Source organism: Westerdykella ornata, assembly GCF_010094085.1.
Source record: "Westerdykella ornata strain CBS 379.55 unplaced genomic scaffold EI97scaffold_3, whole genome shotgun sequence".
In the NCBI taxonomy this organism is placed as follows: Eukaryota; Fungi; Ascomycota; class Dothideomycetes; order Pleosporales; family Sporormiaceae; genus Westerdykella; species Westerdykella ornata.
The window spans coordinates 494,072-507,886 of record NW_022986853.1 but is presented as its reverse complement, the minus strand read 5'-3'; the positions used below and the strand labels follow the sequence as shown (position 1 = coordinate 507,886).

The window sequence follows — 13,815 nt, the reverse complement described above, 5'->3', positions numbered from 1 at the left end:
TGCCTCAATCAACAACAAATGCCATGCGATGATGTATGCCATGCCCCCCAATCGCCATCCCACCCGCCGTATGAAACCCAAAATGAAGAAAAATCAAGGAACAAAAAAACCCAACAACACATGAACCCAGTACGACCACGCCCGTTCAACTCTGAAAAAAAACCAGAAGGAAGCAAGCACCGCGACGCTCGCAAGCGACCCCGCTATTAAATACTGATTAAATACTGTTTATATATGCAAGATGAATCCCTGGTAGCTCAAATCATCGAACCCAACCAATGAACCCGAGTGACGATAACCAACTCGAACAGAGAGAGGAAATACGTGTCAATGGAGATCCCCACAACGCTGCAACTTTTTCGAAATTATCGGATGCATATCCTCGTAAATAAATGAAACAGATCAGTACCGTCGTGCGGGAAGCGCTCAACGGAAGTCGCCACTCATGATGAGGCTCTCCACCGCGCTTCCGATAAACTGCTTCTTCAGCGTGAGATCCATTCCGAATCTACCAAATCAGTTAGCCGCACGTCACAAAGAGGCAGGAGCCCGAAGGCGACAGAGCACTCACCTCTTCTCCAGCTCAATCTTGACCGCCTTCTTAGTGATGGTCATGAGATCCGACTCGCTGAGGATATTCCGTATCTCCGCCAACAGCTGATCGTCGGATGGCAGATTTAAGTTCGCCATCTCCAGATTATCGTAAGAGCCGTACCCGCTAGGCGCCAGGCTCATGCGAGAATTGTTGCCAAAGCGCGGGAGATCCAGATGCGACATGGGCCTCGACGGTGGGTAATGCCCGTACTCGGAGCCTGCCACAGAGGCGGAGCCCATGAAGTGCTTGGTTCCATAGGAGACGCCGGAGATCTCGGAGCGGACGTCCGAGCGATCGTCGGGCAGGGTGCGGATGTCCAATAACTCGTTCTGGTAGGTGGCCCAATGTTTCTTGGGGATGCTGTTGGGATCGAAAGTACCCTCGTCGGAAAGGACGGCCTTCTTGCCATTCTCGCCGGTCACGATTCGCGTGTTGCCCCACGAGAAATCATCCATATGCCAGAAGGCATAAAGGGGCAGGGCGAAGGAGAAGACAGGTGTCGCAATGAGATAGATGAGCATCCATCCGATCATCTCCCACTTACGGCGCAGAATAAAGACGATGGCTTGAAGCCCATAGATGGCTCCAAGGAGGATAAAAGCTGTAATCGGGACGATCTCCTGCTGATATGCCAGGATATAGATAAGGTAGCCAATGTAAACCACAATGACGGGCGCCACAACCGTAGAGAGGAGATCCAGGAAAACAACAAAGCGCATACTGAAACAGCAGAAGCCACAAAGCTGCTGCAGCGGCATCAGCTCGACGAGGTTATGCACTGTAGAGTTGATCCAGCGGCGACGCTGCGACATGAAGACTTTCCAGCTGTCAGGCGCCACCGTCTGCGCATGGGCACGGAAAAGGTACTTGGTCTTGAACCTGGGGTGGTACTTCAGCAGCAATGTGGTCAAGAATCGATCCTCTCCCAGATGAAGCAGGTTTTTCATGTGCAGAGTGTCGACCCGGATCCTGGAATATTCTTGCACCACTTCCTTGCTGACGAAAAGCGGTTTACCGCCCTCTTCTCGGATGCGGTACATGGTGAAGCAGCCGGGCAAACACGTCACGGACCCGAACAAGCTCTCGAAGGCCTTTGTCAGGTTGTGGGATATGTAGTACTCGTACACCTGCATCATGGTAACAAACGACGACTTCGCGTTTGTGAGGGCCGTTTCACCACAGACGCCGATGAGGCGATTGTCCAGGCGGAACGCTGCGACGAATCGTGAAGCGGAGTCCGGAGCGACGACAGTGTCGGCATCGATTTGCAGGAGGAACTCGTAAAACTGGGGATTGACACCGATGATGTTGCGAATGTGATGATACATCTCGAGTTCGAGCGGGCTCATCGGGAGATTGTACAGAACCCGGCTGAGGAACCTCATGATGAGCACCTGGGTATCTCGTTTGCCGCGGTTACCGGGCTTTGCGACTTCGGACGGCTTCCCCACCTTCACGATCACTAGGTACGGAACGATGTGACCTTGGCATTCGTAGAGCCCAGAGTACACTTTGCCCATGTTGTGCTGTTTAAGGCCTTCTCCCAAACTTTCGAAGCTGAGCGGTTCGGCATTGTCCGCGGTCCCATCTGGGTTCAGGATATCGAGCACGATATTCGGCGTGGGTTTGTCGTTTCCTTGACCAATGATCATACCGTCACAGATGACGACCAGCAGTTTACGCTTGTCCTCATACTTCATGGTGGCGGCTGAATCGATGGCACGTCGGAGAGATTCCTCGTCCTCCGTATAAGCAGGGACGGTGCAGATGATGAACTTGTCAAGGTCCTCTGGGATGTTCTTCTTGCCGAATTGGAGCGCAGAAATGAACTTGGCCAGGATAACGCTGCACATGAGAATGGAGATGGACAGCAGGAAGTACTTTGCGAAGAGACACCTGGCCGAACTACGCGTGTCAACGTCGCCCACGTAGAAGAGATTGTCTAAGCACTGCTGCATGCTTTTTCTCGTCTTGGAATCCAGTTTCAACGCCTCCCAGTACTTGCTGATATCGTTACCAGCCTGCACTCGGAAAATTTCGACAACATCTTTATGCATGAAGTCAGGATCCGCTGGCATATCCGGTCCCGGCTCTCCGTTGAGTTTTTCCTTGACTTCACGACCACCAGGTATGTATTCGGTGAAATCGTACACCTTGCCGTACATGTACGCAATGGCATGGTTCTTCTTGGTGGCCAGAGTCTTGAGGTACTGGGGACTGTATCCTACCCGGCCTTTCATGTAGTTCGATTTCAAGAACATCTGTTGCTCGTACCACCAATCCGGACGGGAGTCATTGTAGAACCATCGGAAGTCGTGATACCGGGCGTTCTTGTCCGTCGTGCTGATCAAGTTGGTCTGGTCCGTATAGTTGGAGGTCCTGTAGTTGAGCTGCACGCCCGGGTGTATACCGCTGTCACCAACACCATTGCACAGAGCGCTGACCTGAACGGGAAACAGGTTGGTCGCATCCTTACCAGCATACCTTTCCAGCTGCTGGCGAGGAACGATTGACGGATAATGGGCCGGAATGTACTTGCCAAGGTCGTACACGATACCGCGCATAGCGACATAAGCAGGACGACCGTCCTTGGCATCATAGTGCGAGAGCTCGGCGGGGGAGTAGACATGCTGCGTGGGGCATATGACGGCAGGAAAGCCAACTGAGCAGGGTGAGCTATTGCTTGGGGATCAAGATCCTTTTCGACTTACTCATGAGGAAGATGAAGAAGCCGCAGGTCAGCCAGATGAGCATGTTGATAGCCAGCTTCTCGCGCCATGCAGTCCGCACATCCTGCCGCTTCATCCTTCCAAACCATTCTATGAACTTGTCGGGAATCCACCAGGTAAGTAGGTAGACGAGGAAGAGCCAACGTTTGCGGCTGGCTTTGGTTTCTTGTTCATCGATCTTCTCGAGACCCTTCCGTCCAGTTTTCTCACTAACCAGTTCCGCCTTTTCCACCCCTTGAAACATGTCGCCGCCCGAAGCAGCTTCGGACGGAGCATCCATATAGCTGCGGCGTTTGTCATCGCTGTAGGGGGAGGGGTCAAGCAGACCCCTTCTGGGATCGGCAGTGAAAGAACGGGCGGCCTCAGGCGAGAGGAGGTTGTCCTCGGAAGCCGACACCCCCACGGGTAAGGGGGGAATGTCGGCGATGTTGGCAATCTCCAACCAGCGATTCTCGCTCAGGAAGACGCCGGTCGCGCCAAGGCGGACCTCGTTGTCTCGCCAGGGTTTGTTACGCAGAACCATCTCGGCCTTTTCCTTCTCACTCCCTACGAGGTCGATTTCGGGGGCAGCCAAGCCGAGGAACTGCCCATACGGAAGAAATACGCTGACATCGGCGACGCGGAGGCGTTTGCTGATCTCGGCGATGCCCATGGTTTGCACCTGCGTGCGGACGCACTTGGTGTCGAACTGGTTGGCAATGCGCCGGTCGTTCGGTTTGAGGCAGAAGACGAAGTACGCGTTGGCCTTGCATAGGGCAGACTCGAGAATCTTCAGGGCGCTGACGACCTGGGCCGCCGCGCCGGTGCCTTTCCGGTTCCCACCGCCCTTCTTTCCGCCGGACACAGTGCTATCAGCATCGCTCATGGCGTCCTCCTCGAAGGGGCCGCGTTGACGGCCAGCACGGCCCGTCGTGGTCGGTTTGCGCCTCGCAACGCTCGGGGTCCTCATGGGCTTGGAGCTGACGGACGCTTCCATGATGGCTGTCCTCTCCTTGGGATGAGTGACCTTGTTCAACGCCTCCTGGCCCAGCAGTTGGTTTACACACGTGTTACGTGAGCTTTGGAGGAGGGCGACCATATCGGCTGAGACGATGTCACGGTTTTCCTCGAGCAGGCCTTCGACCGGATAGTCGACGTCCATGGCGTAGTGGCGGATGGTGAAGGACGCCGACGGATTTGGGGTTGCAAAGTTGCTTCCTGGTTGTTTCACCATCAAGCTACCGGGGACGATGGCATCGTTCTTTCCATCAAAGCGCTTGCGGATTGCTTCGAGGAACTGGTGGTCGGTCTTCTCGCGACGCGCCTGATCGTCCAAGATGGCTAGCAGGCCGTTCCCGGACCTCAGCAGGCCGACCTTTGCGTTATTGTTGTCGAAGTATTCCATTTCGGGGATGGCAATCTCCTCGGCTTCCATCTCCTGGATCTGTCGGTTGAAGAAGCTCTGCTGGCAAAAGTTGAAGAGGGCTTCATTGGCAGAATTGATCAGGAGCTGATCGAGAACGGAGCCGGTGGTGGACGTATAAGCGAATCCGGGGAAGTCGACCACGGAAATGGTGTTGACTACCTGATCGGGCAGTTGGGAGAGCTCCTTGTTCAGGCGCTCCATGACATAGGCAAGCAGCAGCGAATACAGGGCACGTGCAAGCTCGTCTGCTTTAGCACGAGCACCGCGTGGATCCAGAATGACCGTGTATCGAGTGTTGCCTGCGTGCGCCGTCTTGTACTGGAAGCACTGCTCCAGCTCATCCATATTCACGGCCAGGACGGCAGCCAAGGCAACCAACGACTCTCGGTTCTTGACGAGTGTGACCGACTCGCCACCTTCGTGCGAGTAACCGCCGCTGTCGTCTGCAGCCGGAGTGGTCTTTTGGCCGGTCTCGAATTCCAGCTGGCCAAGATGGAGGATGGCGGCGAGGACGGTGCAGATGCCGCCTATGTCTCCGCTGGAGAAGTGCAGCCTCCTGAAGGCTGCCTTGCACTCTTCGAAGCCGCGTCTATCATCGATGGCGAGCTTGAGCATTGTTGGATGGCCCAGGTACCGCCATCGCTTTCGGGCTCCTACGGACGTTCTGGTTCCAGCGGCCTCGGATGCGATCGAGTCGAGGTGGAGATGGGCCTTCTCTGACGGGCTTAGACCGCTCAACATGTGATAGAAGATGTGATAGTTGCGTTCTCCCGTGGGAACGGATGCTATCCTGCTTCTTTCATGGCGATGTGCGATGAACTGGGCGCCGAGGAGGGTAGCGTAGTTGTTGGCAGTCTCATACTGGAGCTCCAACATGAGGCCAGCCTTGGAGGCCGTGGGACTGGTGGTTGTGTTGGTGGTGGTGAAGGCGTCGAAGATAAAGTTTGCGGATTCGATCATCTTGGACAAGGGGGTAGCGGAATGGGAAAGAAGGGCTTTCAGCAAATGGCCGCGAAGGGTCGTCTTTCCAGAGCCGGATTCACCAAGAAAGACGACAGCCTGGTCCTCGGACCGGTGGCCCATACGGGTGTAGACACGCTGGGCGAGGTCCTCGACGGCCTGTTGGGCGCTCCCATCTTTCCCGCCATCGGGACCCTGGCTGGCGTCTTTGTAGGTGTTGAGCGAAACGATGCCCTGGCAGCCTAGAGACGAAACGGCAAGCTTCTGGTGGAAGCGGCTGCCTAGGTGTGCTGTTATGTGTTCATCGGTCTGCTGGTGCTGGGGCAGGGCAGGGAGGGAGGGCTGGTTGTGGTGGGCCGAACCAGCGAAGGCAGAGCTGGCCATGGTAGGCGGGACGCGTCCCAATGCGGGAGCGCTGAGCGAGAGGAGACGTTCAGAAGACGTTCAGCGAGTCGAGAGACGGGCGTTTCCAGGCGATGTCTTCTCGGAGGGCAATGCTACGAAGAAGGGGTGTTTTGGGGTGTGGAATGCAGGTTCGTCCAGGGGAACAAACAGCGACTGGCGGAGGTGGGCAGGACGGCAGCGAGCGTCAGCCTACAAAGGGACCAAAATCTATGCAAACGAGAGAAATAAGGGCATTAGACTCTGAAAAGCGAAGGAGACAAAACGAAGGGCACGACGAGTGCGTCTGGGAGGGAGGCGTGTTGTTGAGGTTGTTAAGATGGAAGTGCAAAGGCCTGCCGCCATCAGCAGGCCAGCCCAGCCAAGCTTGGACACAGTCCGCCAAAATGCAATGGCTGCTGGCCGGGTCCACACCAGCGGGGGACCTGGCCAATGGAGGGCAAGGCAGGGATCGAAAAGGGGCTCGAAAATAGAAATAGATTACGCTAGGTTACGCTGATACCTCGATACCTTGATTACTTTGCTTAGGGCCCCTGTCATGAACTTCATCGACACGCCACCGTCTTCTTCAAGCCTTTGCCCCAGCTGGGCAGCCATGGCATCGACTTTGTTCGATGTGTTTCGATCATTGTCCAACCAGCCTGTCCAGCTTTCATCGGGTGGTTTGCCAGTTTGGTGGCTATGCTCAATGCCCCAGGAGGGTGGTGGTGGTGGAACGCTGCGCAGCAACCCAGCCCAGAGAATCGTTCGAGGCACAAAAGCTGCAAAGGTGTCAGGTGGACAGTACTCAGTATGTAGTCTAGTAGTGGATACAGTGGCCAGAGAACCCGAGCCAAGCTGCAACGGCGTCGAAAAGTTGGTGCATGAGAACGGCTGTCCTGCACGCCTGCCTGGTAGCTGTCTTCCTTTTCTTTGAATGCCTCGGAGCGCTCCAAGGCTTGCAGCATTGACCGTCCGCTTCCAACTCGCATGCGTATCTGCACCTTCTTCTTCCCATGATGGCTCCCGTCCAGAATATTTGCGGCACCATATGGATTAAAATTCATCACAGTACGGTTGACTGTGTGCTGTGGTAGGTGCACCGTACTGGTAAACTCATCCATGGATGTCATCATCAGGCCGGCAGTGAAAATCGACCGTTACCTAAAAATAGCCTCTGCCCCAATCCCCAATGCCGCCAGCGTGGAAGACTTCGGATCGGGCCTTTCCTCTTCCAGGCACTGCCATACTGTAAAATACCACCAAACCGCCACTAAGCCTTCCGGCGCCTTACCCCATTGGGCTACTTTAACAGGCCAAGGCCCTGCAGCTCGTTTCTCCTCCGACGGCCCTCTGGCAAGGAATGGAGAATAGCCAGCGTCCACCACAACATCCTCTCCTCACTCGCTCGCCCGTCTTCCTCCCACAATCCTCGCCGTCGCTCGAGTGCTTGATTCCTTCGCTTCGTACTGTCGTTTAATAGCATCCTTCCATCGTTTGCCTTCTGTATCTCCATTGCGCCTGCGAAAGGGGTCATCACCCCGTCAACCTTCGTCCATCACCATCCTTCGAGACGAGCAGCCTCTCGTTACACCCTACCCTCGCTTTTCCTCACTTTTCGTCCCGTCTGCCGTTGACCTCCTGCACCTGCCCACGCGAGCCACGGCTACCCGTGCTGCTGGACCGCCATCGTGCCTCCACCGACCGCCAACATGAGTTTCGTCAACGATTCTCGCATGTCCATATATTCGACCGTCTCAGCCGCCGGCCCACGTCCTGGCAATCCCTCCGCCCAGGTGTCGACTACCACCCTTCTCAATGCTCTCCACACCTCCTTCTCCCAGGGCTCACCCTACCCTCTGGAAGCCAGCACCAGTCTGGTTGTGAACACATGGGCCAACGCCCGCAGCATGGTCAATGGCCGGCTTGGGGGCACCGTTGACATGGAACTAGGCCGCAAGGCCTGGGAGCACGCTCGCCGTCGTGCTGAAGATGGTTGCGTGGTTCTTGCGTGAGTCTTGCTAACCTGGCTGCAACGCCCAAGTCGCCTCATGCTGACCCCTTAACAGTTCTCTGCACGAATCATCCCCTTCCCTGTTCTCCCCCTTCATCTCAGGCCTCCCACTCTCCATCCCCGCGAGCTTATACACCGCACTGGAGGTTGTCAAAGCCTTCACACATTGCGTAACTCCTCAGAATCCCTCGTACCCCAGATACTCGGCCCTCTCCGCCGTCTTCACCATCAACCTCAAGGGTGACTTACTCGGAGCCGAAATCAAGTTGTCCAACTCCGGAATAGACACAAAACAGGGCCTTCTGGATATTCCTGCCCAAGCAGGATTTCGGGCTTTTGACGTCTTCTACTACCTCAATTCGTCATCCGCCACCAAAACAGAACGAGAGTGGTTGAATCTGGAGCACCCTTCAGCGTATGCCCTGCTTAACAGGTCCGGGACATCTGATCCCCCGTCTTACCTCCCCGATGCCGATGACGGCGCTGCGGCCGAGGACTTCCGCGCCAATCTCAAAGCCATCGGTATCAAGGGCGCAAAATTGCAGAATCTCATCAGTGCCTTGACGGGCCTACTGAAGCTGGGCAACACCATTGGCTACCTCATCGATGACGATGTGCTTGAGTCCACCTGCAGAGATTGTGGTATCCTGCTCGACGTTGATCCCGAGATTCTCAGGCTCAAACTCAGTACGCAGGAGCGTGCCATCGCGATTGGTGGCATCTACGAAGCCATCGTCGACATGGTCATAGGCCAGGCGAATACCGCTATCCGCGAAGATATCTGGGCAACCAGAGCAGGCCATTCTTCCAGCAATAGTGACGTAGGGAGGCTGACGCCGCCTTCGGATGAAGTGGAAGAGGACATTGTCAACATCACCGTAGTCGAGATCCCGAACCGGGCGCTGGGCAAGGCCGTCGCCCTCAAGACTGTCTTCGATGACCGTGACGGTATCAACGCCGAGATGAAAGAAGACGGGGTCCAGTTCGCTCCGGCAGGTGCGTCGGTACTGGAGACTATGAAGGAAGCGGTGGCGGGTTGTGAGCATGAGCTTGGTATAGAGGGGCCCGCTCTTCGTGAGCACGAGGCGGAGCTGGAGAAGCGCGAGGCCGTCTTGGAAAAGCTGGCTCTGGAGATCCCAGAACAGGAGAACACGCTGAAAGAGATCCTCATGCCAGTGGCGGGCGAAGGCATCGTTCTCGGCAAGCACGGTCGTTTCAATCTCCCCTTGACCATCGCCAGTAGCAGGGTCTGGTTCCACCTCTCTCTCCACCCCACAGACGGTTCGCCCGCTACCATCTCTCAAGACTACGTTAGGTCGTGGAACCCGGCGACCGTTTCTCGACAGCTCAGAGACTTCAGGATTCCGGAATGGGCGAACCGCCGAAACCGGAGCTTGGACTTCACTGCTGACTTTGATCATGCCGAGTTCTATGACCGCTATCATCTCTTGGGCTGCATGGAAGGCAAGGATGGCATTCACAACTTTATCCTCGAGCGTGGTTGGAGCAACGGTGAGGTGGTTGTCGGGCACCAGCGCGTCTGGATGCGCGAAGGCACCTGGTGGGAGGCTGAATCGCAGCTGGATCTCAAAGCGCAGGTCGAATCGCCCACGGTTCCCGGCAACATGCTTGCTATGGGTGGCTTCGAGACCAACTACTCAACACAACCCAGTGGCCTCTTCCCGCCACCGCTACCGGCCGCCACTCCGACAGGTAGCGAGACGAACCTGCCCCAACAACACAGTTCGGCCACGCTTGGAAACCAGAGCGTTGCTGGAGCCAGGTCTATTGCTACTTCTGCGGCACCGATCTTAAACCAGGGAGACTACGGGTTGGGACGTAAAGGTGACGAGAACAAGGGCATCACATACTATGATGAAGAATCTGGCGGAAATACGCAGATTACCGAAACGCCAGTACCCCTTGCTAGGCGACTCTGGGTGGCTCTCGTGTACGCCGCCACCTTCTGGGCCCCTTCGCCCTTGATGAGGCTTTTCAAGATGAAACGTCCCGACGTCAGGCTTGCATGGCGTGAGAAGGTCACTCTTTGCTTGTTGATCCTTCTCCTGAACGCCTGTGTTCTTTTCTACTTCATCTGGCTCGGCAAGCTCCTCTGCCCGAACAAGAACAACGCGTGGAGTGCAACGCAGGTTTCGAACCATCAAGGTGACAAAGACTTCTTCGTCAGTCATCATGGCGTCGTGTACGACATCTCCGATTTCTGGCAACGGCAACACAGCGACACGAAGATCAAAACCACAAAGGAAAATATGCAGCCATTCGCCGGCGCCAACATGGACCCTTATATTATGCCTCCTCTCTACATTGCGTGCCCTGGCCTCGTATCGGATACGCGTCTCCAACTTATACCCAACACCACCGTCCAGGATACCACTGCCATGCACATTTCTGGACCCGCCAACGTGTATCCGGACAGCGCGCTCGCCAATGAAAACTGGTATGACAAGAAGTTTCTGAAGAAGATGAAAGAGTTCCGCAAGGGAGACTTGGTGTGGGACAAGAAGGTGATTATGGACGAGGGCAAAAACTTGCAACACATGTGGTTCACCATGGGAGACCGAGTGTACGATCTGACGGATTATTTTCATACACTCGACGTGATGGATGGCCGGGCTCCTTACAACTTCTTTAGCGAGGATTTTGAAAAAATGGTCCGAAACTATGCCGGCGAAGACCTGACGGAAAAGTTCAATAATGCACTGGAGAGGAACGCAACCGCGTGGAAGGATCATACTCGGTGTTTGAACAACATGTTTTACATCGGAAAGACGGACTTCCGCAAGACTCCGCGGTGTACGGTCAACGATTGGCTGTTGCTATCCTTCACCATCATCATCTGCGCGGTCATCGTCATCAAGTTCGTGTCTGCTCTGCAACTCGGTGGGAAGAAGCGTCCCCTGCCCCAGGACAAGTTTGTCATCTGCCAGATACCGGCGTACACGGAAGGTGAAGACCAGCTGCGCAAGGGACTGGATTCACTGACGGCTCTGGCCTACGACAACAAACGTAAACTTATCTGCGTCGTCTGCGATGGCATGATCGTCGGTGCTGGTAACGACCGGCCTACCCCTAAAATTGTACTCGATATCCTCGGTGTCGATCCGAAATGTGACCCTCCCGCTCTTCCGTTCCGGTCCGTCGGCGAGGGCAGCCAGCAGCTCAATTATGGCAAGGTGTACTCTGGCCTATACGAATATGAAGGCAACGTTGTGCCCTATATCGTCGTCGTCAAGATGGGCAAAGAATCCGAGCAGAGCGGCTCCAAGCCTGGCAATCGTGGCAAACGAGACTCTCAGATCTTGCTGATGAGCTTCCTTAACAGGGTGCACCACCGCGCGCCCATGAATCCGCTAGAGCTGGAAATGTTCCACCAGATCAACAACATCATTGGCGTAGATCCAGAGCTGTACGAGTATCTGCTCATGGTCGACGCCGACACCATGGTGATGCCGGATGCTCTCACTCGCCTCGTTTCTGCTTGCACCAATGATACCACCATTGCTGGCATCTGCGGCGAGACCAGTCTCGAAAATGAAGAACGGTCCTGGTGGACTATGATTCAGGTCTACGAGTACTATATCTCGCACCACCTGTCCAAATGCTTTGAGAGTTTGTTTGGAAGTGTCACCTGTTTACCTGGATGGTAGGTTTTCCGTTCCCGTTAGTACGCAAGATCTCACTAACCGTCCCATCCAGTTTTTGCATGTACCGCCTCCGTACCTCGGATCGCGGTAAGCCACTCATTATTTCGGACAAGATCATCAAGGAGTATGCCGACGGCCACGTCGACACCCTGCACAAGAAGAATCTGCTCTCCCTGGGCGAGGATCGTTACCTGACAACCTTGATGACCAAGCACTTCCCAAACATGCGGTACAAGTTCATCCCATATGCCCATGCTTTAACCGCTGCCCCGGAGACGTTCAGCATCCTACTCTCGCAGAGGCGACGTTGGATCAACTCGACCATTCACAATCTGGCCGAACTCGTCTTCCTTAAAGACTTGTGTGGGTTCTGCTGTTTCAGCATGCGGTTCGTCGTGTTTATCGATCTGTTTGGAACTCTCGTCCTCCCCTCAGTCTGCATCTACCTTGGGTACCTCATCTACCTAGTTGCCTCTAAGTCGGGCCAGTTCCCCTTGATCTCCATCGCCCTGCTTGCTGGTGTCTATGGTCTTCAAGCTCTCATTTTCATCATTAAGAGACAGTGGCAACACATTGGATGGATGATCATCTATATCATCGCTTTCCCCATCTACTCGTTTGCACTTCCCCTCTACTCTTTCTGGAAGCAGGACGACTTCTCCTGGGGCAACACTCGCGTGGTCATCGGTGAAAAGGGAACAAAGAAGGTCGTCACTACTGACAGCGAGGGCTTTGATCCAAAGAGTATTCCGCTCCAAAGATGGAATGACTATGCAGCCGCCAATAATCTACCGGGAATACGGGGCGACGTTGAACTGCCCTCTGAAAAGGGCGGCTTCGGCGCGTATGAAGACGAGGCATTCGAGATGCAGTCGGTCTACTCGTCGGTCAAGCCCGCTTCCACAATCATGTCCAACATGCATCACATCTCGCACATGCCGCCCCAGTCTCCGGGCCCGTACCAAGGCATGCAGGCCAGGCAATCAACCTACTCCAACTTGTCCCGCTATCGTGATAATCCTCTAGCGGATGGGCGCCACATGTCCATGGGCGGAATGAGCGACCACTACACTACCTCTCCCTACAGACAGAGCGGCTTCCAGAGTTCGGACAATCTCATGGCGTCGACGCCGCCCATTCGAGGCCGGAGTCCGCTCGGCTTCCCGTCGCGCCCTGCCAGTACAGCGAACCTGCAGAGCCTGGCGAATGGGCCCAGCAACGCTACCATCATCGAGGTCGTGCAGGCATTGTTGCGTGACGTGGATCTGGACCGCGTGACGAAGAAGCAGCTCGTTGCGCTCGCGGAAACGCGATTGCAGACGCAGCTCACGGGCGAGCGGAGGACGTTCCTCAACCAGACGATTGATACCGAGTTGGCGAATATCTGAATCTGATGAGTGAGATTTGGTTTTGCATAGCAGCGTTTGGATATAGCATGCATGGTATACGCGGGGAGAGAGATGATGTTGCATTTTCGACTCATTTTGGCTTTTCATCAGAGGCGCAAAGGGGTACCGTCATTGGATCATCGAACGTCAACACAATGTAGAAGTCTCGGGTAAGGGAGGCTGATGGGTTTCCATTTCCGATTTTCATGTTTTTGTAGTAATGAGTAATCTGGCTAGCGATTTTTGCAAGGCTTGCTTGCATTTGGGTTTGTTCATGTATACAGGGAAAAGCCGGGTACTTACTACAAGTAGTTTATAATAATGGCTGTTTGAAATCATCGAATGAAGTTCCTTTGTTGTGTCCATTAGATTTTGTACTACCCTCTTTCTTTTTCTCCTTTTCTCTTTCCCGCAGAATGTTGGTGAATCCGCCATGCATCTATGCGGCGTAGTCAGTCCCTCTCTGAGCGTGGGGATGCGTGTCAAACCCACTACACCACCTACCATCACCGTAATCATTTTTATCACGGCTTTCTGATGCGGCGTGGTCGGTATCTCCATTTCTCTTTTTCTCCCGAGACTCACGCCAACCAGTCAACAATCACTCACTCAATCCCGTGTGCAAAAAGCGGGCGAGAAATGTCTCGAACCAAGGAGTGCCACATGCATAACGATACC

General features: G+C 54.8%; 3 protein-coding genes across 3 annotated transcripts; 1 reads left to right on the top strand and 2 right to left on the bottom strand.

The window, feature by feature from the left end:
• Positions 1-426: 426 nt before the first annotated feature.
• Positions 427-6,073, bottom strand: EI97DRAFT_370810 (uncharacterized protein; the record flags this gene model as incomplete). The annotated part of the gene is made up of 3 exons (XM_033795253.1): positions 427-508; positions 572-3,257; positions 3,307-6,073. 3 exons carry the CDS (start codon positions 6,071-6,073, stop codon positions 427-429), a joined length of 5,535 nt encoding a protein of 1,844 aa, XP_033656879.1.
• A 476-nt stretch (positions 6,074-6,549) lies between these two features.
• EI97DRAFT_173113 (uncharacterized protein) lies at positions 6,550-7,168 on the bottom strand. The gene has a single exon (XM_033793444.1). It carries the CDS (start codon positions 7,135-7,137, stop codon positions 6,637-6,639), a length of 501 nt encoding a protein of 166 aa, XP_033656878.1. The 5' UTR covers positions 7,138-7,168; the 3' UTR covers positions 6,550-6,636.
• Positions 7,169-7,453: 285 nt separating this feature from the next.
• On the top strand, positions 7,454-13,474 carry EI97DRAFT_464628 (uncharacterized protein). Its single transcript, XM_033801428.1, has 3 exons — positions 7,454-8,081; positions 8,140-11,748; positions 11,802-13,474. The coding sequence occupies exons 1-3, from the start codon at positions 7,783-7,785 to the stop codon at positions 13,135-13,137; spliced, it is 5,244 nt and encodes a 1,747-aa protein (XP_033656877.1). The 5' UTR covers positions 7,454-7,782; the 3' UTR covers positions 13,138-13,474.
• The last annotated feature ends 341 nt before the right edge of the window (positions 13,475-13,815 follow it).

Bases quoted from the DNA above. Each gene is read 5' to 3' on its own strand.
- EI97DRAFT_173113 (XM_033793444.1), bottom strand. From the start codon at position 7,137: ATGAATTTTAATCCATATGGTGCCGCAAATATTCTGGACGGGAGCCAT.
- EI97DRAFT_464628 (XM_033801428.1), top strand. From the start codon at position 7,783: ATGAGTTTCGTCAACGATTCTCGCATGTCCATATATTCGACCGTCTCA. The intron at 8,082-8,139 runs GTGAGTCTTGCT...ACCCCTTAACAG, and splicing joins GATGGTTGCGTGGTTCTTGC to TTCTCTGCACGAATCATCCC. The intron at 11,749-11,801 runs GTAGGTTTTCCG...CGTCCCATCCAG, and splicing joins GTCACCTGTTTACCTGGATG to TTTTTGCATGTACCGCCTCC.